Source organism: Cherax quadricarinatus, chromosome 61 (assembly GCF_038502225.1).
Source record: "Cherax quadricarinatus isolate ZL_2023a chromosome 61, ASM3850222v1, whole genome shotgun sequence".
In the NCBI taxonomy this organism is placed as follows: domain Eukaryota; kingdom Metazoa; phylum Arthropoda; class Malacostraca; order Decapoda; family Parastacidae; genus Cherax; species Cherax quadricarinatus.
This window is the reverse complement of record NC_091352.1, coordinates 3020364-3047713: the sequence shown is the minus strand read 5'-3', so window position 1 is coordinate 3047713 and position 27350 is coordinate 3020364. Positions and strand designations below refer to the sequence as shown.

Genomic DNA, 27350 nt, shown 5'->3' with positions numbered 1-27350 from the left:
TATATATATATATATATATATATATATATATATATATATATATATATATATATATATATATATATATATATATATATATAATGTGTGTGTGTGCGTGCACGCTTGCTTGCTTACAGAAATCTAGTGTGCCTGGTAAATTTCGAGCGCTTGCCAAGGACCTATCATGCTAAATATATCTTCAGTCTTGTAGGTTCCACCTCACCCTGCTTTCTTGATACAGACGCACTCACGCTAAGAAACGGGGCCAGGAGCAGAGACTAAACACAATTTGGTGAGTACGCACTCACTTGTATCCCTTACTCTTTTACTTGCCCATTCACTCACTCACTTGCTCTCAACATAGCTGTTAGTGATTGATGGAACCCGAAATTGGTGAATAACCTCATAAAACTTACTAGTACATAGAAGAAAAGATAATTAGGCGACTCATAATTCTGTGTTAGCGTTTTTGGCTCATAAACCAGAGGATCCGAGTTCAATCCTGAGCGAAATGAAAGGAATGGGCAGGTCTCCATTCACCTGCTGTCCCTGTTAACCTAGCAGCAAACAAGTACCTGGGTGGTATTAGTCAAATGTTATGGGTGACATCCTGGGCTTCGAAATAAATTAATGCACTAAAAATTCTACAGTGTAAAGCAGGAAAATTTAATAAGAACTGGTGTTGACTTGGAATCTTGATAAAACACTTGACGTTATGCATGACGTTGATACTGGTGAAGGGCTGTTGATACCGGGAGCTGGATATAACTATAGACTGGTTATAAATGACCATAATTTTTAAAGGGGTGGACCGGTAAGCCAGAGGAAGGCCTCGGTCAGATGACCAAAAGCTCCAAAGGCGGGTCATCATCTGACTAAGACCCGCGTCAGGAAACATTTGTCCTGTTTCCTGACGAACCTTACCTAACCTAACCTAACGGGAGCTGGAGCTACCCTTCCCATCCTCAGATAAAGGCTGATTACTTTCCATTCCCCGAGGGACGATAGCTGTGACCGAGATATGGTCTGAGAGACCGTGGTTAATTGATGGTTTGTGTGTATCATGAAAGACCATGATTGATTGATAGTCCGTGTGTAGCCTGAAACCGGGTTGACTCTTGGTGTGTGTATGCCTGTGAGATCCTGGCTGTGATTGGCTAATAGTTGGTTTAATACCTGACAGACGGTGGCCGTGATTAGCTAATATGTTTAGAGCGTGAGAGACGGTGGCTGTGATTAGCTAATGGTTTATTTAAAGCCTGAGATTCAGTGGCAGTGATTGGCTGCTGCTACTGTGTTCCGGGCGCTGTGTCCACCTCGTGTTATTTTGGGTCGAGTTCTTCACCCTCTCTTGTCCTCACCAGGAAAACACAATCTCACCCTCCTAAAATTGCTAGCCTGTTCCTCAGAAGATTACAGAGGCACATAATGGGTCTAGAGACTCCCTCAATATGACAGGCACGTATTGGGATTAGAAACTGTGCCTCAACATTACAAAGACACATAATGGGTCCAGAGACTGTTCATGAACATAACAGATACATAATGGGTCCAGGGAGTGTATCTCAACATTAGAGGCATATAATGGGTCCAGGGACTGCATCTCTACAGAGGAGTCAGGAACTGTCAATCGACCCCTGCAGTCATAAGTAGGTGAATACATAATAGGTTCAGGGACTGGACTGCAACATTCTGATAACTGAACAAGTTACAGTTGATAATGAACTATGTACATGTTTATGTCTGGTCACAATCGTAATGAGTTATATATAGACAACGTCATGTGTGTTGAACGATGGTAAGTAGGCAGTGGTTCCCAAACTGGGGGTAAATTACCCCCTGGGGGTAATTTAACCATTTTTGGGGGGTAATGGAGGGGTGACAGAAAAAAAGTTATGAATTCTGAAAATCAAGAAAACAATGCGGTACCCGGTATGAGGATTATTGTTAACTTTGTCTTAGTATATAAAGTTGTAAAGTAAACCTATTATAAGTAAGTAATAAAGTTAAACCAAATAACAATAAACATCAAAAACTAATATACAGTATTAGAAAAGAAGAAATATATAGCTAAGTGTGTGGAAACCCAAAAGTATTTTGACAAGTATGCTTCAGGACAAAAGTCACTCAGTAGCCCAGATCGACCTGTCCAGTACGCGTCACTCACTTCCTGAGGCTGCCTCTATTTCACACTGTCAGTTTATCTGTGAGCATCAGCCGAGGTAGACATAAGCTGGTATGTATGTGTACTGCCCTGTGCAGTATATAGTTAGTATTTACCCACTGTTACTGTGCATTTGTAGCTATTATTAATTTTATATATAATGTATGTGTGGTTCTTACGTTTTCAATGGTTTTGCTAGGATTAGCAGAGTATGCGAGGCTGTATACGTTCACGTTTAGCCATATATATCAATAATAACAACATTTTGTGAAAGGGGTAACATGCTTTATGTGGCATGTTAAATTGGGTAACAAGCTGAAAAAGTTTGGGAACCACTTTAAGTAGGTATGATGTTTGTCGGGAAGCAGGACAAGTGTTTCCTGATGCGGGTCTCAGTTACATAAGTTCCTTTCGTCTAACTCACCCAAAAATTATGTCATGTTTATTATGTTTTCCTCAGTCTACGCTCTAAAAATATTGACATTCATATCCCATTTTCTTTATTTTGATATTTTTCAATAATTCCCGTTTTCCTATCCACGTCCCATTTTCTTTTATTTTTATCCATTTTCATTTTCCTTATTGATCTGTACTTTTCCAAGCCTTCTTATCTTCCTCATTACTACACTGTCTATCCGTCTATCTTCCTCTCATTGTGTCTGCTCTCTCCACCGTCCCTCACCTCCCTCCCTCACCACCGTCTCTCCCTCACCTCCCTCCCTCACCACCGTCTCTCCCTCACCTCCCTCCCTCACCACCGTCTCTCCTTCACCTCCCTCCCTGGCTGCGGGTGTCTACTCTCAAGTTATGTTTATATATAAACCTTCACCCACGTGGACAGTTCACCCCAACCTTCCCCACCTCACCCCTCCTGTGGGGTGCCCACCACCACCACCTCCCCCACGACAGGGACCTCCACCTCCACGGAAGATGTCTGGCTTATTAACCCGGAGGGTCAGTAACCCAGGATAACTCATTAAAGCCACTGTCAGCAGACCAGCTCGTCAACAATGTCAGCAGACCAGCTCGTCAACACTGTCAGCAGGTTGAACATCAAAATGGTATACAATACCGACAGGTTGTTAGGTAAGACACATATGCAACAGTTAGACAACTTTATTCCGAAACGTTTCGCCTACACAGTAGGCTTCTTTAGTCGAATACAGAAAGTAGGCAGGAACAGTAGAGATGTGAAGACGATGTAATCAGTCCATCACCCTTAAAGTCGTAGAATTTGAGGTTGTCAGTCCCTCGGCCTGGAGAAGTTCAGTTCCATAGTCAGGAACTATCTGAAGATCAAGCGACAGTGCGGAGACTTAAATACTGTCGGAAGGAGAGGTGCAGGGTAGTAGTAGTAGTAGTAGTAGTAGTGAGAGGCCACTGAGAGGTCATGTCCCTCTCAGATCCAACACTTCTCACTTGAAAAGCTTGTCCAAGGTGTTTTCTGTACCAAGATGCCACGTGTTGCAGTGTCTGACAAGATAAACATCAAAATGGTATACAATACCGACAGGTTGTTAGGTAAGACACATATGCAACAGTTAGACAACTTTATTCCGAAACGTTTCGCCTACACAGTAGGCTTCTTCAGTTGAATACAGAAAGTAGGCAGGAACAGTAGAGATGTGAAGACGATGTAATCAGTCCATCACCCTTAAAGTCGTAGAATTTGAGGTTGTCAGTCCCTCGGCCTGGAGAAGTTCAGTTCCATAGTCAGGAACTATCTGAAGATCACGATACGATAGGACTCACAGGTAAGGACCCACGAGGGGCGAGGGGCAAGTGGGGACAGTGCGAAGAATAGACGGTGAGAGGAATGTCTTGAGTCGAAGAGAGAAGAGTCAGGACTAAACCCAACTGCTAAGCCTGAATGACGATGATGAAAGACGATGTAGACAACAGGAACTCTGCAGGAGCTGACTGCAACTTGCTGGATGGAAGATTTCTGCTTCTTGATGGTGATTGGTGGCTGCAGGCGACAAGGGAGGGGCTCAACGTTGATTGGTCATTACATAATGGCTTGGTGGTTACTTGGAATTGTGGCGTTTTTTGACGAAGAAAGTGTCCTTGGAGAGGCAAGTTCCATTTTTGAGTTGTTTAAAGCGTTGGAGAGGAATTATCATGAGGCGAGTTAAGGAGTGTTCATATTGAGGAGTTTTACACCAAAGGTCAAGATTTGCCATAATGGTGGAAAGATTAACGGGATCAGCTTCTTTAGAAGGTCCAACGACATACTTGACTGTCTTGTTGATGAGGCGAGATTTTAGTTCAGCTGGCTCCATGTCCTGAGGATAATTTACTGTGGTACAGAAAGATACGTTGTACCATCTAACATAATGGTATTTTTCTTCTTCTGGTACAGTATCATATCTTGGGTCTTGAGATGGTATTATTGGTGCTGGTGAATGTACATTTACATCTTCATCTTCTTCTTCTTCTTCTTCTTCAATGGACGAATGGGAAGATGTTTCTGGTGGAAAGGCTTCTGATTGGTCGGTTTCTTTGAGGAGTGGAGGCGATGGAGACTTCTCATTGGACGTTGCTGGAGTGACGTCACTAGGGGTTGGTGGTGTTGGAGCTGCTGATGCAGAAGTGTTGATTAGGTCCTTGGTAAATTTGAGTATTTCTTCCGAAGGTGGAGATGCTGGGAATATAAATGATGGCATATTATTTAGTGCAAATAACTCGTTGATGGTAGAGTTAAAAGATCCAGGTGCAGCCATATTTTGCATGTGAGCGTATAGTAGACAGTAGTGGATCTTGGTTACGTCACATGCTGGAGGAGTGATGATGGTGGAGGCTGGCTGAGTAGTAGCTTGAAGTAATTTCGTAGTATTAGCTTGGATCTTTGCAATTGCTGCATACGTTGGTGTGTTGCTAGTAGGTTTTTTCTTTGCTGCTTCTTGTGTTTTCTTCACAATATCCTTACGTGTAGGACATTTTGCTGCCAGTGTATGGTGGTCGTTGCTCTTACAGTTTAAACACGATGGTTGTGGTGGAGTAGCAGCGGTGCAGGAACTGAAGGTGTGTCCCTCACTACCACATGTAGTGCAGAACTTCTTGTCTTTTACTGGACATGCTTTGGTGGTGTGATGGTAAGAATAACAGTTCCAGCAGTGTTGGATGTACTGATATCTCTCTGCTTCGATGTAGGTTGGACTGATGAAGTAGTAGTAAACAGCAAGACCTTCAGTCAGAGCAGTGGCAGCCATGTTGACGTCGGTGAAGGTGACCTTGAGCATGGACGATGCATTCGGGATTTTTGTGATGCTGTCAACAGTAGCCCAAGTATTTTGCGTCTCGATGGATGTCTTGAGTTCTGCAGGCGATTGAGACGTCAGAATCTTGTCCAGTTTTTTGAGGAATACTGATTTCCTGGCCTTGAGGGCAGGAGATGACATAACAGTAAACCCTTGAGCAGTGAGTGTAGTGGTGGCATCTGTAGTGAGTAGCTTCTCTGCTTCAGCATCGTCGTGACACACACCAATGAATGCTTCTTTCAGAGACAAAATGGCGTTGAATTTAACTTGCAGTGTTCCTTGAACAGCAGTTGCAAGAGCAATCTTCGTTGAATCATCAACGGTACCACTTGTTGGCTTGATCTTGACACGATTTGCGTAGCTCATCGTGCATGAAGGTGAAGACGACGCTGGTACAGGTTCCCCTCCCCAACGGGGATCGCAGGGAGAGAGTAGGGAAGACTTCACCCAGCTACAAGAGTGCAGAGGCCAACTGTCTGCCCAGGGGCAGGCAGCCAGCTACGCACCAAGTCCTGGAGCGGGATGAAGAATTCCTCTTCTCTTGCCTGTTCCAATTGCTGAGTGTCGAGGTCTGATCCTCCCAACCAGGAGCAGGAGCAGGTACGTCTTGCCAGTGCAGAAGCCAGTCGAAGAGTCCCTCCCTGAAGATCAAGCGACAGTGCGGAGACTTAAATACTGTCGGAAGGAGAGGTGCAGGGTAGTAGTAGTAGTAGTAGTAGTAGTAGTGAGAGGCCACTGAGAGGTCATGTCCCTCTCAGATCCAACACTTCTCACTTGAAAAGCTTGTCCAAGGTGTTTTCTGTACCAAGATGCCACGTGTTGCAGTGTCTGACAAGATGAACATCAAAATGGTATACAATACCGACAGGTTGTTAGGTAGGACACATATGCAACAGTTAGACAACTTTATTCCGAAACGTTTCGCCTACACAGTAGGCTTCTTCAGTCGAATACAGAAAGTAGGCAGGAACAGTAGAGATGTGAAGACCTACCTAACAACCTGTCGGTATTGTATACCATTTTGATGTTCATCTTGTCAGACACTGCAACACGTGGCATCTTGGTACAGAAAACACCTTGGACAAGCTTTTCAAGTGAGAAGTGTTGGATCTGAGAGGGACATGACCTCTCAGTGGCCTCTCACTACTACTACTACTACTACTACCCTGCACCTCTCCTTCCGACAGTATTTAAGTCTCCGCACTGTCGCTTGATCTTCAGATAGTTCCTGACTATGGAACTGAACTTCTCCAGGCCGAGGGACTGACAACCTCAAATTCTACGACTTTAAGGGTGATGGACTGATTACATCGTCTTCACATCTCTACTGTTCCTGCCTACTTTCTGTATTCGACTGAAGAAGCCTACTGTGTAGGCGAAATGTTTCGGAATAAAGTTGTCTAACTGCTGCATATGTGTCTTACCTAACAAACTGTCAGCAGACCAGCTCGTCAACACTGTCAGCAGACCAGCTCGTCAACACTGGCTGGTCAGTGTTATAACGAAGACCTGCACAACACAACCCTGGACCAGGTTTGCTAAACCTTGAAAATGTTCATAATTCACCTTGTCTGAGTGGTAGACTGGTAGCGCACTCACCTCACACACTGAGGTCCGACGTTCGATTCCCGGTACGGCTGGAAACATTAGGGCATGTCTCTTTAAGACACCTGCTGTCCATGTTCACTCATCAGTAAAATAGGTACCTGGGTGTTAGTAGACTGGTGTGGGTCGCATCCTGGGGACAAAATTGACCTAATTTGCGGGCAATGCTCTACATAATAAGGGACTTTCTATATAGTAGTATGTCGTGCCGAATAGGCAGAACTTGCGATCTTGGCTTAAATAGCAACGCTCATCTTGCCATATAGGACAAGTGAAAATTTGTGTATGCAATAATTTCGCCAAAATCATTCTGAACCTAACGAAAAAAATATATTTGATTGTGTTTCTTTAGTACTAAATTACTGTAAAGGTATTTAAAATATATTTAGTTGGGTTAGGCTAAAATAAATTGTTCTTGTTATAATAAGGTTAGGTAAGTTTTCTAAGATCCTTTTGGAGCAAAATTAAAAATTTTTACATTAACATTAATGAAAAAAATATATCTTTAAACGTATAAGAGAAAATTTTAGAAAAGACTCAATTTTAAATGAGTTCTTGCTAATTGACCAGTTTTACATATTCGGCACGACATATATATATATATATATATATATATATATATATATATATATATATATATATATATATATATATATATATATATATATATATATATATATATACTGATACATGCGCCACTCAGTTATCCTAGGTAATTTATACACATGTAATAGGATAGGTCAGGTAAGGTTTGTCAAGAAACAGGACAAGTGTTTGCTTACGCGGGTCTTGGTTATATGATGACCCCCATATGGAGCTTTTGGTCATCTGACCGAGGCCTTCCACTGGCTTACCCTTCCACCCCCCCCTTTAAAAATTAGATAATTCATATGTGTGATAATTATACTTATGTGGATCTATACCTAAATAAACTTACACCTCAATGTGTATTATGGAAAATTTTCTAGGGTGCTTACCTGTATGTACCTCAACATTATATACATACCAGTAATCTCATTGGGAGACAATCATATTGTTTACCGTAGTCACCCCGTGTAGACATGTGAGAAAACTTAACCACCCCTGGTCGCACCAAGTGGTCCCCTCGACCTCACAATCTTATCCATATCTATCCGAGACCAGTATGGATTGGGTAGCACCCACAAGTACGGTGCTACTAATTAATTGTGGACTGTATAGATTATATTAGTTTAGCTGAATGAAGGGGAGGGGGGTAGGATACACCTGGATACATCCGTCAAGGAAAACATTTGTACATAATCCCACTACTTACCAGATGTTCTCTGGTGGTCACTTGATGTAGCTGGATCACTCATAACCTATCTAATTATAACATACCACCACTGGCCAGTCTAAGGTTGCTATAACTAGAAGGGTTACTTAACTGTGGGTGATTGATATTCCTCATTTCTTGATTCACCATCTCATTTTCGATGTCCTGCTACACCGACACGATTCTCATTCCAGCAGGACGAGGTATCCGCTGGTTTGTCCTGCTTTAGACGTCGTGACTCAAGGAGTTTCCCTTTCCTCGTCTCGTTAACAACGAGGTCTAGCGTGTTCACTCGGAGCAAACGACTTATTTCACTTCACATATTCTCTTAACTTAGCGTTATTATCCTTAATTACATTACAATTCACAAGACGATTTAATGACTCAAATTATTATACACATTAGAGATCACTCCATTAAGATCTGAGACCGATGAGTGATGATTAAACCAAGGGTAATTTTCCCGGGGCTCAGTCCAGGACGACGCGTCAGTCACCCCCGGTCCTACCCGTAATCACCTTTTACCACTCTATTATCGTGGTCCCGTAAATCACGTTCCCTCACTCTCCACTAGGAACAGTCACGACACTTCCTATTACGAAATGAGGCCTATATTAATCCTTAGGCCGCCGTGAATGCCAATTTCGTGGTACCATGCCTTTTCCGCTTCCTCTCCACCTTCAAAACAAACCCGCCACTCCCCCCCGCACATCCGCGCATGCGCAAAGGGAGCTCTTGGTTCTACTCTTATTTTCAAATACATTTTTGACCCATATAGACACATTAAACACCTATTAGGCACTATAGTTTCGGAAAATTAAAAAATTTTCCACACTGCGGCCGGGCGGAGGTCGTTGCTAGACGACTTACATAATGTGGAGTACAATTTTTTCCATCTTCACTGGCCACCCATATTTATTGAACTCTCAAAATGGACTAATTGGTGTTCCATTCTCTCAGGGGCATAAGCCTATGCTCCCTGGATTAAGTTATTGGGCATACTGGAATTTTGAGACTTTACCAATAACAAGTCTCTCAGTATCCCAAGTCAGCCCCAGCACATTACTGCATACAGGCACCAACTCCATGGCCATCTATATTTATTGATCCCTCAAAATGGACTAATTGGTGTTCCATTCTCTCAGGGGCATAAGCCTATGCTCCCTGGATTAAGTTATTGGGCATACTGGAATTTTGAGACTTTACCAATAACAAGTCTCTCAGTATCCCAAGTCAGCCCCAGCACATTACTGCATATAGGCACCAACTCCATGGCCATCTGTATTTATTGATCCCTCAAAATGGACTAATTAGTGTTCCATTCTCTCAGGGGCATAAGCCTATGCTCCCTGGATTAATTTATTGGGCATACTGGAATTTTGAGACTTTAACAATAACAAGTCTCTCAGTATCCCAAGTCAGTCCCAGCACATTTCTTCATTATTTCATTAACCCCTTCACATATCCTCATTAGTTCCTCTTCAGTTGACGTCACACCCGGAAATTGTCCACATAAGATTATTTACCCAATTACTTCGCTCAGTGGACCGCCTGTGCATTTAAGGTGTGCATTTATCGTCGCCTGAAGTAAGAACAATTTATTATTTAACTGCTTATTAATTATATCATTATAAGCAGTCAACAATTTTGGTGTCTTGCTCAGTTCGCAGAGCTGGGCCCTTTAACTGTCCATACGCCATCCTATAATTAGTAGGTAATTCTGGACGGTCAAGCTTCCACGGAAGTCGCACCCAGTAATGTCCAGATTCACATTTAACATCCTTCAGGTATTGTTCCTGAGTAAAGGAATCATTTGGACTTTCCTCATTTACATTAATCCCTATGCTGTCCAGCTCCCACAAATTAGACTGGTTCAACATCATTCTCGATAGAAGAATACTTGTACTGGGTTGACCTTTCATGAGTAAGACACCGTGACCGTATTCACTACTTCCTCTAGTCATTATTACTAGGCGGTAGTCTGCCATATATTACATGGCCCGTACCAGTGTTGAGGAGAGTGACGCCGTATGGTTTTGGATTTATGCCCTTTATCCTGAATTTTTACATCCAACACCGTCAAGGCTACCTCAGCTAGGCCATCATTATTGCCATTAGCTGCAACCTTTACATCAGTCACTGTAGTGTCAGGGTTATTAACATTATCATTATTGTCACCATTATTATAAGAATCACATACAACCCTGCACATAACTGTATGGTGCTTTCCCTTGTTGCATTGATAGCAACTGTTCAATTTGGTATGACAATCCTTTACATTATGATTGTCTAGACATCTGATAAATCTGTCAAGTTCTTTCATTCTTTCCACTTTAATATCCCATGAATTACAGGCATTACAATTTTTAGTGAAATGAGTACCCTGGCAGAAAAGGCAGTCTCTCTTTTCCTTGCCTGACCTCTTATTAACTGGGTTACACTTACTGAGGTACTTATTCCTCTTACCTTGATGTGAGGAACCACTATTACTGATTCCTGACTTGATATGTGCCTATTTAACTCTTAACTATGATTATTACCACTGGGATTATTTTTCCCTTTTGAGGCTTGACAGATACTTCAGAGTCATTATGTGTTATATCCTTAGAACTGTTTGGCTGACTGGTCTGCAATTGAACAATTAATTCCTGCCGACCTAGTCTGATTTCCTCCAGACCGTACTACGGAGGTTTTGGCAAACACACCCTTTGCATTAATAGGTTGATCAACTGCCTGGCTTACACCCTTTAATTTATTCAAAGCCTTACTTTTACAAGACAGTTTTTCTTCCAATTCGTAATGTTGATTAATTAAAACATTCATTTCCATTCCATCTGCACAATTCTCTAGCAGATCTCTTTCACAGTCTTTAAACCACAATTTGTACCAATCAAATCTACTCTCTAAAGCATCTAAATATAACTTTAATTCATTAGGGTTCACGGTTCTTTGATTCACTAAATCAAATGCCTTCGTCACATGGCTTTTAATAGCCTGTAATGATGCTTTCATTACTCTAAAATTCACGGACTTGTCAGCCACATTAACTCCATTAGATCCAGTCATGGTTAGAGAATTATTAATCACTGATTATACAACTTAAGTAGGCGCCTTATAAGAGTAATTCTTGCACTTTACTCTTGTATAAATCCTAGCCACACATGTGCTAGCAATTAATTGGGCTAATTGTCATCCATCACACGATCGATTAAACTTGTGCACCCTACACCCACTTCCTTCAATCAGTCACTTAATTATTAAGTAATTAATTCAATTAATTTTTTCACTGATTGCATCCGTTTTCGAAGGACCAACGGGCAGATATGGAAAATTTTCTAGGGTGCTTACCTGTATGTACCTCAACATTATATACATACCAGTAATCTCATTGGGAGACAATCATATTGTTTACCGTAGTCACCCCGTGTAGACATGTGAGAAAACTTAACCACCCCTGGTCGCACCAAGTGGTCCCCTCGACCTCACAATCTTATCCATATCTATCCGAGACCAGTATGGATTGGGTAGCACCCACAAGTACGGTGCTACTAATTAATTGTGGACTGTATAGATTATATTAGTTTAGCTGAATGAAGGGGAGGGGGGTAGGATACACCTGGATACATCCGTCAAGGAAAACATTTGTACATAATCCCACTACTTACCAGATGTTCTCTGGTGGTCACTTGATGTAGCTGGATCACTCATAACCTATCTAATTATAACATACCACCACTGGCCAGTCTAAGGTTGCTATAACTAGAAGGGTTACTTAACTGTGGGTGATTGATATTCCTCATTTCTTGATTCACCATCTCATTTTCGATGTCCTGCTACACCGACACGATTCTCATTCCAGCAGGACGAGGTATCCGCTGGTTTGTCCTGCTTTAGACGTCGTGACTCAAGGAGTTTCCCTTTCCTCGTCTCGTTAACAACGAGGTCTAGCGTGTTCACTCGGAGCAAACGACTTATTTCACTTCACATATTCTCTTAACTTAGCGTTATTATCCTTAATTACATTACAATTCACAAGACGATTTAATGACTCAAATTATTATACACATTAGAGATCACTCCATTAAGATCTGAGACCGATGAGTGATGATTAAACCAAGGGTAATTTTCCCGGGGCTCAGTCCAGGACGACGCGTCAGTCACCCCCGGTCCTACCCGTAATCACCTTTTACCACTCTATTATCGTGGTCCCGTAAATCACGTTCCCTCACTCTCCACTAGGAACAGTCACGACACTTCCTATTACGAAATGAGGCCTATATTAATCCTTAGGCCGCCGTGAATGCCAATTTCGTGGTACCATGCCTTTTCCGCTTCCTCTCCACCTTCAAAACAAACCCGCCACTCCCCCCCGCACATCCGCGCATGCGCAAAGGGAGCTCTTGGTTCTACTCTTATTTTCAAATACATTTTTGACCCATATAGACACATTAAACACCTATTAGGCACTATAGTTTCGGAAAATTAAAAAATTTTCCACATGTATTATACACAGAATATACATCTCTCAGTGTATGTATTCTGCAATCAAGGTTAAATATATGTGAAAACAGAGGTACTAACAGCACATCAACACATCTTCCTGCCCATGATGTCACCCAGGAACCTATTTCTAAAATTATCTATAAAGAGTCACTAAGTTGGAGGTAGAGTCATAGATGTGACGCCGAGGACAACAGAAAACGGGAGACCTGACCAGAAAAAATATTTATATATATTTTTTGGGGGGCAAATGAGAAATTTAATTTCTTAATTATTGTTTTCAGTATTGGAGTAGAGAGTAAGTGAGAGAGAGAGAGAGAGAGAGAGAGAGAGAGAGAGAGAGAGAGAGAGAGAGAGAGAGAGAGAGAGAGAGAGAGAGAGAGAGAGAGAGAGAGAGTTTGATGAACTTCTGTGATTAATATAAATACCAAAACTTATACACGTGACCAACTCAACAAAAGGAAGAGTTGTTAGTTTACATTTAGTGGAAAGGGTGACATAAACCACGTAAACCGTGCGGTAAGACAACGTCAAGACGATTCCCGATGCCAAGGTGGGTGCCAGCCAGACGTAGAAGTAGGAAGGAGAGGGGTGACTTGTGTGTTGTGCTGCGTCGTGGACGCTGTCTAGAGTGCCATGTGTGTGTGTCCCTGCTGACCCTCGCTACCTGCTGAGGCTCAGCACTGTCAGGTAGGCCTAGGGAGGACTCCCAGCACTCATACACCAGGGTAGACGCTGCAGCGGAGTGAAAACTGTGACCCAGTAACAACCCACCGAGTCTGTCATCGAAAAACTAGATCCTTTTTGTTTTATATATATATATATATATATATATATATATATATATATATATATATATATATATATATATAGATATATATATAATAACCAGTGAATTTGTGGTTAATGATACAAGTTACATGAGAGTTTTGGTGAAGATAATACAAATTTTGATATAATTTATAAAATACTCTTAATTGAAACTATAAACCAATATTACAACAGCAAAAATAATAAGAGATGTTTGTCTGTCAGTGTATATATATACATAGTTCACATTATTCACTGTATTAGGTATTAAAGTATTCCTGGCGGGTAGTGCACAGTAGATAGGTTTAAAACCCAATTAAGAAAGAATACTTAAAACTCAGTAATTTTTTTTATACAGAAATAAGCAAGTTAATGTATATAAGTAATATTGTTTGACTTTCTTGGTTCTACGAATAATCCAAATTTCTCACTTTCTCCTCCATCTTTTCATTTCTCTCTTCTTTATTTTATTATTTGCATTATTATCATTATTTTTCTGTTTATTCTTCTTGTTGTTATTCTTATTATCGCTTTTTTCTTTTCTTCTATAATCATCGGTGATATCAGCCAAATTAAAAATTTATATACATGCTATCAAAATAAGTGTTAGAACCATATTCATGTGGAAGGCTAAACCCGTGTGGGTGGCTGAGTGCTGGGGAATGCTGCAGGTTCCACCCTCGAGATGTGATGCTCTCCCAGGGAGCGAGGCTGGATGACAGCATCCACACTGCTGGTGTAGGTTTGATCCTCCGTCCTCATAATCATGCCGGAAATGTGAGGCGGCAGTGTGAATTATATTTCGAAAGTGCAAAAAAAAAAAAATGGTGGGTAATGTGGAACTTCTTAATTACTGTGTATGTATATTAATAGCGTGTGTGAGGTTGGTTACTGACATGAGCATTGCTAGTACGGTTCTCTCTATATAAACATGACAAACCATACCCCCGGCCGAGATTGAACCCGCGGTCATAGAGTCTCAAAACTCCAGCCCGTCGCGTTAGCCACTAGACCAGCTAGCCACAATAAGATTCATCCAACTAGGTATATTTCTACACCATAGGAAGGTTAGCACAGGCACCTCTGTGACCACAAATGCAAGTTTTTACAGACGAATCTCCAGCTAGCGTGGCCGTGACGAACTCTAGCTCAAGTCCCTTCACTGCCGTCAACATGACTTAAGAAATCGTAATTGACGGCAGTGAAGGGACTTGAGCTAGAGTTCGTCACGGCCACGCTAGCTGGAGATTCGTCTGTAAAAACTTGCATTTGTGGTCACAGAGGTGCCTGTGCTAACCTTCCTATGGTGTAGAAATATACCTAGTTGGATGAATCTTATTGTGGCTAGCTGGTCTAGTGGCTAACGCGACGGGCTGGAGTTTTGAGACTATGACCGCGGGTTCAAGCCCGGCCGGGGGTATGGTTTGTTTGCAATCGTGTCATTACGATTTCTTGAGGCATAAACATGACGTGACATAACGCTACACAGAGCGAAACTGAGCTTGATACCTATTTACCACTAGGTGGTACCTGTGTAATGTTAAAAATTGCTTTGTTCAACGTGTTAAATGGTAACTCTTCCTCAGGTCCCGCCGGAGGATGGGCGAAGCTTCCACCGACATGGCGGACGGTGCAACCATAGAAGGGCGTGTGGGTGGCGATGTGGGCGGCAGTGTGGATGGCGATGTGGGTGGGAAGTGTGGTGGGTGTGGGTGTGAAGCACACACCAAGTGTACTGGGTGTCGCAGTGTTTACTACTGTAGCAGACAGTGTCAGAAGAAAGGATGGCCCGGACACAAGGATCAGTGTAGACCCTTTACGGTAAGTGTATGTGTGTGTGTGTGTGTGTGTGTGTGTGTGTGTGTGTGTGTGTGTGTGTACTTACCTAATTGTGGTTGGAGGGGTCGAGTCATAGTTCCTGGTTCCGCCTCTTCACTGGTCACTACTAGGTCCTCTCTCTTCCTGCTCCACGAGCTTTATAAAACCTCGTCTTAAAACTATTTATGGTTCCTGCCTCCACTACGTCACTTTCCAGACTATTCCACTTCGTGTGTGTGTGTGTGTGTATGTTTGAGTGTGTGTGTGTGTGTGTGTGTGTGTGTGTGAGTATTTTTGAGAGTTCGCTGAAAGCTCAGTGAGACAGAGAGCTAAAATTAAAGTTATGAAAGGTTTGGCCACAATTCTTAGCCTTAGACACAGTCTTTAAGTCTTGGACACAACCCTTCAGTCTTGGACATAACTCCCAACCATGGACACAACTCAAGCCTTGGACAAGACCACATCTCTCTTTGATGGCTATCTAAGACGTGTCTGGTTGTGGTGCAGGTCAGCAAGAACAAGGAGGTGGGTCGCTTACTGGTAGCATCCAGAGACCTGGATGTGGACGACTTCATCCTGAGGGAGGCGCCGCTGGTGTTGGGACCAAAACAGGAGACGGAACCTGTCTGTCTCGCCTGCTACAGGAGGGTCTCCGGAAGGTACAGGTAAGAGAGTAGTGGCTGTGCCAGAGGCAGCCAGAATTACTTGGTTCGTAGAGTTTATATATATAAATATATATATATATATATATATATATATATATATATATATATATATATATATATATATATATATATATATATATATATATATATATATATATATATATATATATATATTATATATTTATATTTTTTTATTTATTAATAAACCAGAGGAATATTATATGCACCTCAGGTGATCTCTTGACCTCGTTTTGTGTGATATGTGACCCTGTGTTGTAACCCTTAGGTGCTCGAGGTGCTCGTGGCCCCTATGTGGGCCCAAGTGTGAGAACACCCCTGACCACCAGCCGGAGTGTGAGGTCACCAGAGCAGCCGGGGTCACCATCGATATAGACGATGCTGATGGAGGACCTCACCACCTCTACGAGGTCGTCACCGCCCTCAGGTACCTCTCACATGCCTCATACATGGCCAGACAAGGTCACATATGGCCAGGCAGGGTCAAACATAGCCAGACAGAGATACACATGGCCAGGCAGGGTCACACATGGACAGACAGGATCACACATGGCCAGGCAGAGTCACACATGGCCAGACAGGATCACACATAGCCAGGCAGGGTCACATATAGCCAGAGTCAAACATGGCCAGGCAGGGTCACACATAGCCAGGCAGGGTCACACATGGTCAGTATTGCGCCCCATGAATGGGGCCCAGTTTATATAATGTATATTATCCCTCAACCTGGTGATCAGTCCCTCAACCTGGTGATCAGTCCCTCAACCTGGTGATCAGTCCCTCAACCTGGTGGTCAGTCCCTCAACCTGGTGATCAGTCCCTCAACCTGGTGATCAGTCCCTCAACCTGGTGATCAGTCCCTCAACCTGGTGATCAGTCCCTCAACCTGGTGATCAGTCCCTCAACCTGGTGATCAGTCCCTCAACCTGGTGATCAGTCCCTCAACCTGGTGATCAGTCCCTCAACCTGGTGATCAGTCCCTCAACCTGGTGATCAGTCCCTCAACCTGGTGATCAGTCCCTCAACCTGGTGATCAGTCCCTCAACCTGGTGATCAGTCCCTCAACCTGGTGATCAGTCCCTCAACCTGGTGATCAGTCCCTCAACCTGGTGATCAGTCCCTCAACCTGGTGATCAGTCCCTCAACCTGGTGATCAGTCCCTCAACCTGGTGATCAGTCAGTCCCTCAACCTGGTGATCAGTCCCTCAACCTGGTGATCAGTCCCTCAACCTGGTGATCAGTCCCTCAACCTGGTGATCAGTCCCTCAACCTGGTGATCAGTCACTCAACCTGGTGATCAGTCACTCAACCAGGTGATCAGTAACCCCAGTCCCTCAACCTGGTGATCAGTCCCTCAACCTGGTGATCAGTCCCTCAACCTGGTGATCAGTCCCTCAACCTGGTGATCAGTCCCTCAACCTGGTGATCAGTCCCTCAACCTGGTGATCAGTCCCTCAACCTGGTGATCAGTCCCTCAACCTGGTGATCAGTCTCTCAACCTGGTTATCAGTCCCTCAACCTGGTGATCAGTCCCTCAACCTGGTGATCAGTCTCTCAACCTGGTTATCAGTCCCTCAACCTGGTGATCAGTCTCTCAACCTGGTGATCAGTTCCTCAACCTGGTGATCAGTCCCTCAACCTGGTGATCAGTCCCTCAACCTGGTGATCAGTCCCTCAACCTGGTGATCAGTCCCTCAACTTGGTGATCAGTCCCTCAACCTGGTGATCAGTCCCTCAACCTGGCTATCAGTCCCTCAACCTGATAGTCCCTCAGCCTGGTGATCAGTCCCTCGACCTGGTGAGCAGTCCCCAAACGTGGTGATCATTCCCTCAACCTGGTGATCAGTCCCTCAACCTGATGGTCAGTCCCTCAGCCTGGTGATCAGTCCCTCAAGCTGGTGATCAGTCCCTCAACCTGGTGATCAGTCCCTTAACCTGGTCATCAGTCCCTCAACCTGGTGATCAGTCCCTCAACCTGGTGATCAGTCCCTCAACCTGGTGATCAGTCTCTCAACCTGGTGATCAGTCCCTCAACCTGATGGTCAGTCCCTCAGCCTGGTGATCAGTCCCTCAGCCTGGTGATCAGTCCCTCGACCTGGTGATCAGTCCCCAAACGTGGTGATCAGTCCCTCAACCTGGTGATCAGTCCCTCAACCTAGTGATCAGTCCCTCAACCTGATGGTCAGTCCCTCAACCTAGTGATCAGTCCCTCAGCCTGGTTACCTGGAGGTTACCTGGAGGTTATTCCGGGGATCAACGCCCCCGCGGCCCGGTCCATGACCAGGCCTCCCGATGGATCAGGGCCTGATCAACTAGGCTGTTACTGCTGGCCGCACGCAGTCCGACGTACGAGCCACAGCCCGGCTGATCCGGCACTGACTTTGGGTATCTGTCCAGCTCTCTCTTGAAGGCAGCCAGGGGTTTATTGGCAATTCCCCTAATGCTTGATGGGAGGCTGTTGAACAGTTTTGGGCCCCGGACACTTATGGTGTTTTCTCTTAGTGTACCAATGGCGCCCCTACTTTTTATTGGCGGCATTTTGCATCGCCTGCCCAGTCTTTTACTTTCGTAGGGAGTGATTTCTGTGTGCAGATTTGGGACCATTCCTTCCAAGATTTTCCAAGTGTAGATTATGATATATCTCTCCCTCCTGCGTTCCAACAAGTACAAGTCAAGTGCTTCCAAGCGTTCCCAGTAGTCAAGGTGCTTGACAGAACTTATACGTGCAGTAAAGGATCTCTGTACACTCTCTAGTTCTGCGATTTCACCTGCTTTGTATGGAGATGTTAATGTGATCAGTCCCTCAACCTAGTGGTCAGTCCCTCAACCTGGTGGTCAGTCCCTCAGCCTGGTGAGCAGTCCCTCAACCTGGTGATCAGTCTCTCAACCTGATGGTCAGTCCCTCAGCCTGGTGGTCAGTCCCTCAACCTGGTGATCAGTCCCTCAGCCTGGTGATCAGTCCCTCAACCTGGTGGTCAGTCCCTCAACCTGGTGGCCAGTCCCTCAGCCTGGTGAGCAGTCCCTCAACCTGGTGATCAGTCCCTCAACCTGATGGTCAGTCCCTCAGCCTGGTGGTCAGTTCCTCAACCTGGTGATCAGTCCCTTAGCCTGGTGATCAGTCCCTCAACCTGGTGGTCAGTCCCTCAGCCTGGTGATCAGTCCCTCAACCTGGTGGTCAGTCTCTCAACCTGATGGTCAGTCCTTCAATCTGGTAATCAGTCCCTCAGTCTGGCGATCAGTCCCTTAACCTTGTGATTAATCCCTCAACCTGGTGATCAGTCCCTCAACCTGGTAATCAGTCTCTCATCCTGGTGATCAGTCCCTCAACCTGGTGATCAGTCCCCCAACCTGATGGTCAGTCCCTCAATTTGGTAATCAGTCCCTCAGTCTGGCAGTCAGTCTCTCAACCTGGTGATCAGTCCCTCAACCTGGTGATCAGTCCCTCAAGCTGGTGATCAGTCCCTCAGCCTGGTGATCAGTCCCTCAACCTGGTGGTCAGTCCCTCAGCCTGCTGGTCAGTCCCTCAGCCTGGTGGTCAGTCCCTCAGTTTGGTGGTCAGTCCCTCAGCTTGGTGGTCAGTTCCTCAACCTGGTCATCAGTCCCTCAGCCTGGTGATCAGTCCCTCAACCTGGTGATCAGTCCCTCAACCTGGTGATCAGTCCCTCAACCTGGTGATCAGTCCCTCAACCTGGTGATCAGTCCCTCAACCTGGTGATCAGTCCCTCAACCTGGTGATCAGTCCCTCAACCTGGTGATCAGTCCCTCAACCTGGTGATCAGTCCCTCAACCTGGTGATCAGTCCCTCAACCTGGTGATCAGTCCCTCAACCTGGTGATCAGTCCCTCAACCTGGTGATCAGTCCCTCAACCTGGTGGTCAGTCCCTCAACCTGGTGATCAGTCCCTCAACCTGGTGATCAGTCCCTCAACATGGTGTTCAGTCCCACAACCTGGTGGTCAGTCCCTCAACCTGGTGATCAGTCTCTCAACCTGGTGATCAGTCAGTGATCAGTCCTCAACCTGGTGATCAGTCCCTCAACCTGGTGATCAGTCCCTCAACCTGGTGATCAGTCCCTCAACCTGGTGATCAGTCCCTCAACCTGGTCCCTCAACCTGGTGATCAGTCCCTCATCAGTGATCAGTCCCTCAACCTGGTGATCAGTCCCTCAACCTGGTGATCAGTCCCTCAACCTGGTGACCAGTCCCTCAACCTGGTGATCAGTGGTGATCAGTCCCTCAACCTGGTGATCAGTCCCTCAACCTGGTGATCAGTCCCTCAGTCTCTCAACCTGGTGATCAGTCCCTCAACCTGGTGATCAGTCCCTCAACCTGGTGATCAGTCCCTCAACCTGGTGATCAGTCCCTCAACCTGGTGATCAGTCCCTCAACCTGGTGATCAGTCCCTCAACCTGGTGATCAGTCCCTCAACCTGGTGATCAGTCCCTCAACCTGGTGATCAGTCTCTCAACCTGGTGATCAGTCCCTCAACCTGGTGATCAGTCCCTCAACCTGGTGATCAGTCCCTCAACCTGGTGATCAGTCCCTCAACCTGGTGATCAGTCCCTCAACCTGGTGATCAGTCCCTCAACCTGGTGATCAGTCCCTCAACCTGGTGATCAGTCCCTCAACCTGGTGATCAGTCCCTCAACCTGGTGATCAGTCCCTCAACCTGGTGATCAGTCCCTCAACCTGGTGATCAGTCCCTCAACCTGGTGATCAGTCCCTCAACCTGGTGATCAGTCCCTCAACCTGGTGATCAGTCCCTCAACCTGGTGATCAGTCCCTCAACCTGGTGATCAGTCCCTCAACCTGGTGATCAGTCCCTCAACCTGGTGATCAGTCAACCTGGTGATCAGTCCCTCAGCCTGGTGATCAGTCCCTCAACCTGGTGACCAGTCCCTCAGCCTGATCGTCAGTCCCTCAGCCTGGTGATCAGTCCCTCAACCTAGTGATCAGTCCCTCAGCCTGGTGATCAGTCCCTCAACCTGATGATCAGTCCCTCAACCTGGTGATCAGTCCCTCAACCTGGTGATCAGTCCCTCAAGCTGGTGATCAGTCCCTCAAGCTGGTGATCAGTCCCTCAAGCTGGTGATCAGTCCCTCAACCTGGTGATCAGTCCCTCTCAGTCCCTCAACCTGGAGATCAGTCCCTCAACCTGGTGATCAGTCCCTCAACCTGGTGATCAGTCCCTCAACCTGGTGATCAGTCCCTCAACCTGGTGATCAGTCCCTCAACCTGGTGATCAGTCCCTCAACCTGGTGATCAGTCCCTCAACCTGGTGATCAGTCCCTCAACCTGGTGATCAGTCCCTCAACCTGGTGATCAGTCCCTCAACCTGGTGATCAGTCCCTCAACCTGGTGATCAGTCCCTCAACCTGGTGATCAGTCCCTCAACCTGGTGATCAGTCCCTCAACCTGGTGATCAGTCCCTCAACCTGGTGATCAGTCCCTCAACCTGGTGATCAGTCCCTCAACCTGGTGATCAGTCTCTCAACCTGGTGATCAGTCCCTCAACCTGGTGATCAGTCCCCCAACCTGGTGGTCAGTCCCTCAGCCTGGTGGTCAGTCCCTCAGTTCTGGTGGTCAGTCCCTCAGTCCCTCAGCTTGGTGGTCAGTTCCTCATCCTGGTCCTCAGTCCCTCATCCTGGTGATCAGTCCCTACCTGGTGATCAGTCCCTGGTGATCAGTACCTGGTGATCAGTCCCTCAACCTGGTGATCAGTCCCTCAACCTGGTGATCAGTCCCTCAACCTGGTGATCAGTCCCTCAACCTGGTGATCAGTCCCTCAACCTGGTGATCAGTCCCTCAACCTGGTGATCAGTCCCTCAACCTGGTGATCAGTCTCTCAACCTGGTGATCAGTCCCTCAACCTGGTGATCAGTCCCTCAACCTGGTGATCAGTCCCTCAACCTGGTGATCAGTCCCTCAACCTGGTGATCAGTCTCTCAACCTGGTGATCAGTCCCTCAACCTGGTGATCAGTCCCTCAACCTGGTGATCAGTCCCTCAACCTGGTGATCAGTCCCTCAACCTGGTGATCAGTCCCTCAACCTGGTGATCAGTCCCTCAACCTGGTGGTCAGTCCCTCAACCTGGTGATCAGTCCCTCAACCTGGTGATCAGTCCCTCAACCTGGTGATCAGTCCCTCAACCTGGTGATCAGTCCCTCAACCTGGTGATCAGTCCCTCAACCTGGTGATCAGTCTCTCAACCTGGTGATCAGTCCCTCAACCTGGTGATCAGTCCCTCAACCTGGTGATCAGTCTCTCAACCTGGTGATCAGTCTCTCAACCTGGTGATCAGTCTCTCAACCTGGTGATCAGTCCCTCAACCTGGTGATCAGTCCCTCAACCTGGTGATCAGTCCCTCAACCTGGTGATCAGTCTCTCAACCTGGTGATCAGTCTCTCAACTTGGTGATCAGTCCCTCAACCTGGTGGTCGGTCCCTCAACCTTGTGATCAGTCCCTCAACCTGGTGATCAGTCCCTCAACCTGGTGATCAGTCCCTCAACCTGGTGATCAGTCCCTCAACCTGGTGATCAGCCCCTCGGTAAGTTTGAGGTAATCAGTCCTCCTCCAACTCTTGAACTGAGCACACACCAAAACTGAGGGACTGATCACCTCATATCTACAACTGTTATCTCCTCTGTATTTCAACTGAAGAAGCCAGCTGAGCAGGCAAAACCTCTCATCAATATTGATACAAGATTGTTGCATATAGGCCTACGTTTATTTTATCTACTCATGTGTATTATCTACCGTAATGTAAAATGGCCTAATTTATGTTTGGTGTTGAAGCCCTTGTGGTTTAGCGCTTCTTTTGGATTATAATAAAAATAATAATAATATTTGGTGTTGGCTAGTCGTGATCTATCTACTTAAGTGTTCCAACTCCATTTGTAGATGCTTGGTGTTGGCTGGTCGTGATCCGAGGCGCTGGAGGATGTGTACAGAGAGATTCAACAGCAGGTACCCGAGGTGTGTTGGTCACGACGTAGTTCATCTTCTCAGAAACACTTTCAAGATCCACCAGTACCCGGGTGTGGATGGGTCTGAAGCTGCTATACACGCGGTCAGTACGCACGTGGTTGACAGTCGGTAAACACGTGGTTGACATACAGTCAGTACACACATGGTTAATATCTCCCAAAACTCATTTTTACAACCTTTCCAGAGTACGAGTTATGGTCCAGTACTGGACCATTATATTGGTCCAGTACTGGACCATTATACGGGCCCAGTACGGTACCATTATACTGGTCCAGTACGGTACCATTATACTGGTCCAGTACGGTACCATTATACTGGTCCAGTACGGTACCATTATACTGGTCCAGTACGGTACCATTATACTGGTCCAGTACGGTACCATTATACTGGTCCAGTACGGTACCATTATACTGGTCCAGTACGGTACCATTATACTGGTCCAGTATTATACCATTATACTGGTCCAGTATTGTATCATTATACTGGTCCAGTGCGGTACCATTATACTGGTCCAGTGCGGTACCATTATACTGGTCCAGTATTGTACCATTATACTGGTTCACATTTATAATGGTTCACAATTGGTCAAAACAATGATATATCAAGAACCGAAATATCGTCTAAGTTAGCTATCCATAACATGTGAGCGATTATGGACAAGATATATGAAGCACATGACATGGATATGTATACACATACCTGTGGCCCTGAATATATATACTTCTGGATGTTGAAGGTACTCGACATGTACCACTAACGTTGCCATGTGTTGCTCGTAGGTGCTGGGAGTGTTGCAGATCAACCAGGTGCCTACCAAGACAGCTTACGGGGAGGTACAAGCACTCTACCCCATGGCATCCCTGTCTACCCACTCTTGCATGCCCAACACCAAGCCTGTCTTCAAGGTAAGGCAACATCTGCTGATGCATGTGTCGAACACAAACACAGTAGTCATATACAAACAGGAAAAGCTTGTTATGTAACTTGTAATTTTATTAATACTTGTGTATTTGCTATTATACTTGTATATGTGTCATTATACGTGTGTCTGGCATCACACTTGAGAAAAACACACTAGTCCATCCATCAATGGAAATAAAGGACCTCAATGGAAATAAGTCACTCTGACTTCTTTTGAGTTATCCCAGGTTCTCTACACATATGCTGCTATGTATGATAATCTATGTAACTGTATTTGTGTATACCTGAATAAACTTACCAACTAGCCTTGGTAGATGTGTGTGGGCTGGCTGACACCAGCCAGACATCCTCCCCTGTTCCTTATCCTTCCCAAGTACTGTGTACAACAGCTTCCACTTTTGCATTAGAATTTGCAAATTGGCAGGTACACAACCCAGTCACATTCGGAATCAGTGTTATTTAAGGTTTAAATAATAAGTGTCACTATTTGTCCACAATGGTTGAATTTGTAGTTGGATATTCTTATGTTATTGGTGGTGTTGGGGTTCATAGGGCCACTGACAGCGTATGCCATATGGCATACGCTGATTATTATAGCCCTGATTATTCTTATATTCATGTAAAGCACTAAGTGTAAGATAAAAGGCATCATTAGGACCATCCTGTGGGACAAAATACAGCATTAGAAGGTAATTGCCGTTGATAAGGTTGGTAGCGCACTCATCTCACACATTAAGGTCCGTGGTTCGATCCCTAGTACGGATGAAAACACTGGGGCGTGTTTCCTTTAAGACACCTGCTGTTTCTGTTCACCTAGCAGTAACTAGGTACTTGGTTATTAGCCGACTGGTGTGGGTGGCATCCTGAAGACAAAATTAACTTAAGTTGCCTGAAATTCTCTGCATAACCAGGGGCTTTCTATATAATACGTCACTTATGTTAGCTATGGTCTGTACGAATTGTATCACGTACTTGTAGAAATAAGTTTTATTGTTATTATTATTATTATTACTTATATGCATGTCTGTATGTTATTATAACTCCCGTAACATCTCTCTGTTGTGACAGGACAATCAGCTGACCCTCAGGGCATCAGATCCCATCAGACGTGGGGAACCCATCACAGCCATTTACACAGATATCCTGTGGGGAACACGGGCGAGGCGGGACCACCTTCGTCAGAGTAAGTTACTCTCGTGTACATGTCAGCGCTGCGCTGACCCCACTGAACTTGACACGTACTTCTCGGCCCTCGTCTGCCGTCGCTGCTCCAAGCTTGTCCTGCCTACTAACCCCCTGGATGACCTGGCTCCGTGGACCTGCCAGGCCTGCTCACACCAGGTCAGTGTGGGGGGACACTGTCAGGCTTGCTACAGTGCTTCTCTATTTTGTAAACTTTTCTGTCAAGTCTCTCACATGGGACCTTACATTTGTCCTCACCTGTTTAAGAATGCCTAGCTGAGGCGACATTATGTGTTCGTGTGTCCCCTGAACAGGTGAGCGTTGAGGAGGTACTACGGACCAACCTGGCACTGGGTGCCGCTGTGGAGATGGCTCTGGCAGGCCCTACCATTGACACGCTGGAGGCGCTGCAGAAGGAGTGGGTGTCGAGAGTCCACAGCAACCACTACCACCTCCATGCCGTCAAGCACTCACTACTACAGCTGTATGGCAGGTCCAAGGAGAAGGCTGCAGAGACGGTGAGAGAAACCTTATTAAACAGACTTGAGTATGCATACTGTGTGGAACTCCCCTACCCTATATAATAGTTACATTACAGTGTGGGAAAAAATGGCTGTATTTCCCTGTCATATTACGTCACACATGATTCTGTTGAGTCTTACTACATTATAAATGTATATTTTGCACACCATGTGTATACACCATTATTGTTATTAATACAGTTGAAACTAAAAATTAAACCACAAAGGTCATAGAGCGCTACAAGTGTATAGATAGCAAACCTGTGCATCTCTCACTATACATAGCAAGACTCTCACTATACATAGCAAGACTGTGCATCTCTCACTATACATAGCAAGACTCACTATACATACACTACACGTTTTCTTCAATTCCCATTTCATGGGTTAAAGTATTCTTGATGTTTTTGGTAAAGTGAACTGCAGCAATATAGTTGATAAAATTTAACAACTTAAGTACAGGTCTAACTCAAAACGTCAGTACCAACGTCAAACGATGTTAGTTTTAATTTTTTTAGGGGTGGACTGGCAAGCTCCGTCGGGGAGGGAGAGGGAAGGTTGTCATATGACTAACACCCGCGTCAGAAGGCAGTTGTCCTGTTTACTGGGGAATCTTACCTAACCTAAAGCAATGTCTAACTCACCTACAGGAGAAGGACGAAGCCCATTGGCTGGAGATCGCCAAGAAGGAGAAAGCCTGCAAGGAATTCCTCACCGTGTGTTCCCGTCTGGACCCATCTACCGCTCAGACCATCCCATACGTCGGACTCACCTTCTACGAGTACCACAAGACCATTCTACAGAACGCCCAGCGCTACTTCGGCCAGAGGAAGATAACAACCCAGCAGCTCAAAAAAAGGATGCTCCTCTCTAAGGCGCTACTCAAGAAAGCAACGGAGATCTTCAGACACGAAGCAGAGGACACCCCAGAGGGTCAATTGTACCTGACCTGTGAGCAGGAGGTCATTAGGATCGGCAAGTGGATGCTGGCTGTGGGATTGGTGTGAGGGAGAAAGACAGGGAAAGAAAGTCAGAAATTAACTATCACAAAAAGAGGGACAGGAATATAGTAGTGAGAAGAAAAGAATGATGCTGATGTGCTGGAGGGGATGAACTAGATCAGGAAAGGTAGAGAGTTAGGAAGGATTGACTGGAGAGATTAAATATAACTATAGCAAAAACATTGGCTTAAACAACAGATTTGCCAGTTGTACGTCGGTGGAGAGTTACAAGGTGGGACGAAGAGTTGGAGTTCATCCTCTTGAATCTAGAACAGATAATTGTCAATTACATGAACGTAGATGATCTCCCGAGCACTAAAGTTTAACCAGTCTCTGCGAAGACAAGACAAGTTGCTTCTGTTGGGACAACGTTAAATCTGTGAAGAGCTTTATCATTACTTGATAAAGGTCTACAGAGAGCGAAACGTTGTCCCAGATAAAAGCCTGTTCCACAACGAATCTTATCTTGACTACTGTCTCCTGTTCCGTCTCTTATGAAAAGCCTAATAATGGTAATAAACTGCAATTAATGTGGCATCTCCTGCCTGTGTAGGAAATGTCCAGAGTAACAAGTGAAGTTAATAAAGATTAAAAGGCATTTTTCAAATAAAAAAATAAAAAAACAA

The 27350-nt window shown here is 45.1% G+C and overlaps 1 protein-coding gene across 2 annotated transcripts; it reads left to right on the top strand.

The window, feature by feature from the left end:
• The first annotated feature begins 140 nt into the window (after window positions 1-140).
• Window positions 141-27350, top strand: LOC128699522 (SET domain-containing protein SmydA-8). 2 transcript variants are annotated; one of them, XM_070098139.1, is made up of 9 exons: window positions 141-271; window positions 15199-15433; window positions 15938-16095; window positions 16382-16540; window positions 23013-23181; window positions 23879-24004; window positions 25089-25361; window positions 25517-25720; window positions 26374-26743. In XM_070098139.1, exons 2-9 carry the CDS (start codon window positions 15212-15214, stop codon window positions 26728-26730), a joined length of 1668 nt encoding a protein of 555 aa, XP_069954240.1. In that variant the 5' UTR covers window positions 141-271; window positions 15199-15211; the 3' UTR covers window positions 26731-26743. The 2 variants fall into 2 exon arrangements, with proteins under 2 accessions (XP_069954240.1, XP_069954239.1); XM_070098138.1 differs by lacking the exon at window positions 141-271 and adding an exon at window positions 13366-13492 and having other exon boundaries at window positions 26374-27350.

Coding starts and splice junctions, on each gene's coding strand:
- LOC128699522 (XM_070098138.1), top strand. CDS start 15,212: ATGGGCGAAGCTTCCACCGACATGGCGGACGGTGCAACCATAGAAGGG. Junction 16,541..23,012: donor GAGGTCGTCACCGCCCTCAG/GTACCTCTCACA, acceptor CTCCATTTGTAG/ATGCTTGGTGTTGGCTGGTC. Junction 25,362..25,516: donor GCCAGGCCTGCTCACACCAG/GTCAGTGTGGGG, acceptor TCCCCTGAACAG/GTGAGCGTTGAGGAGGTACT.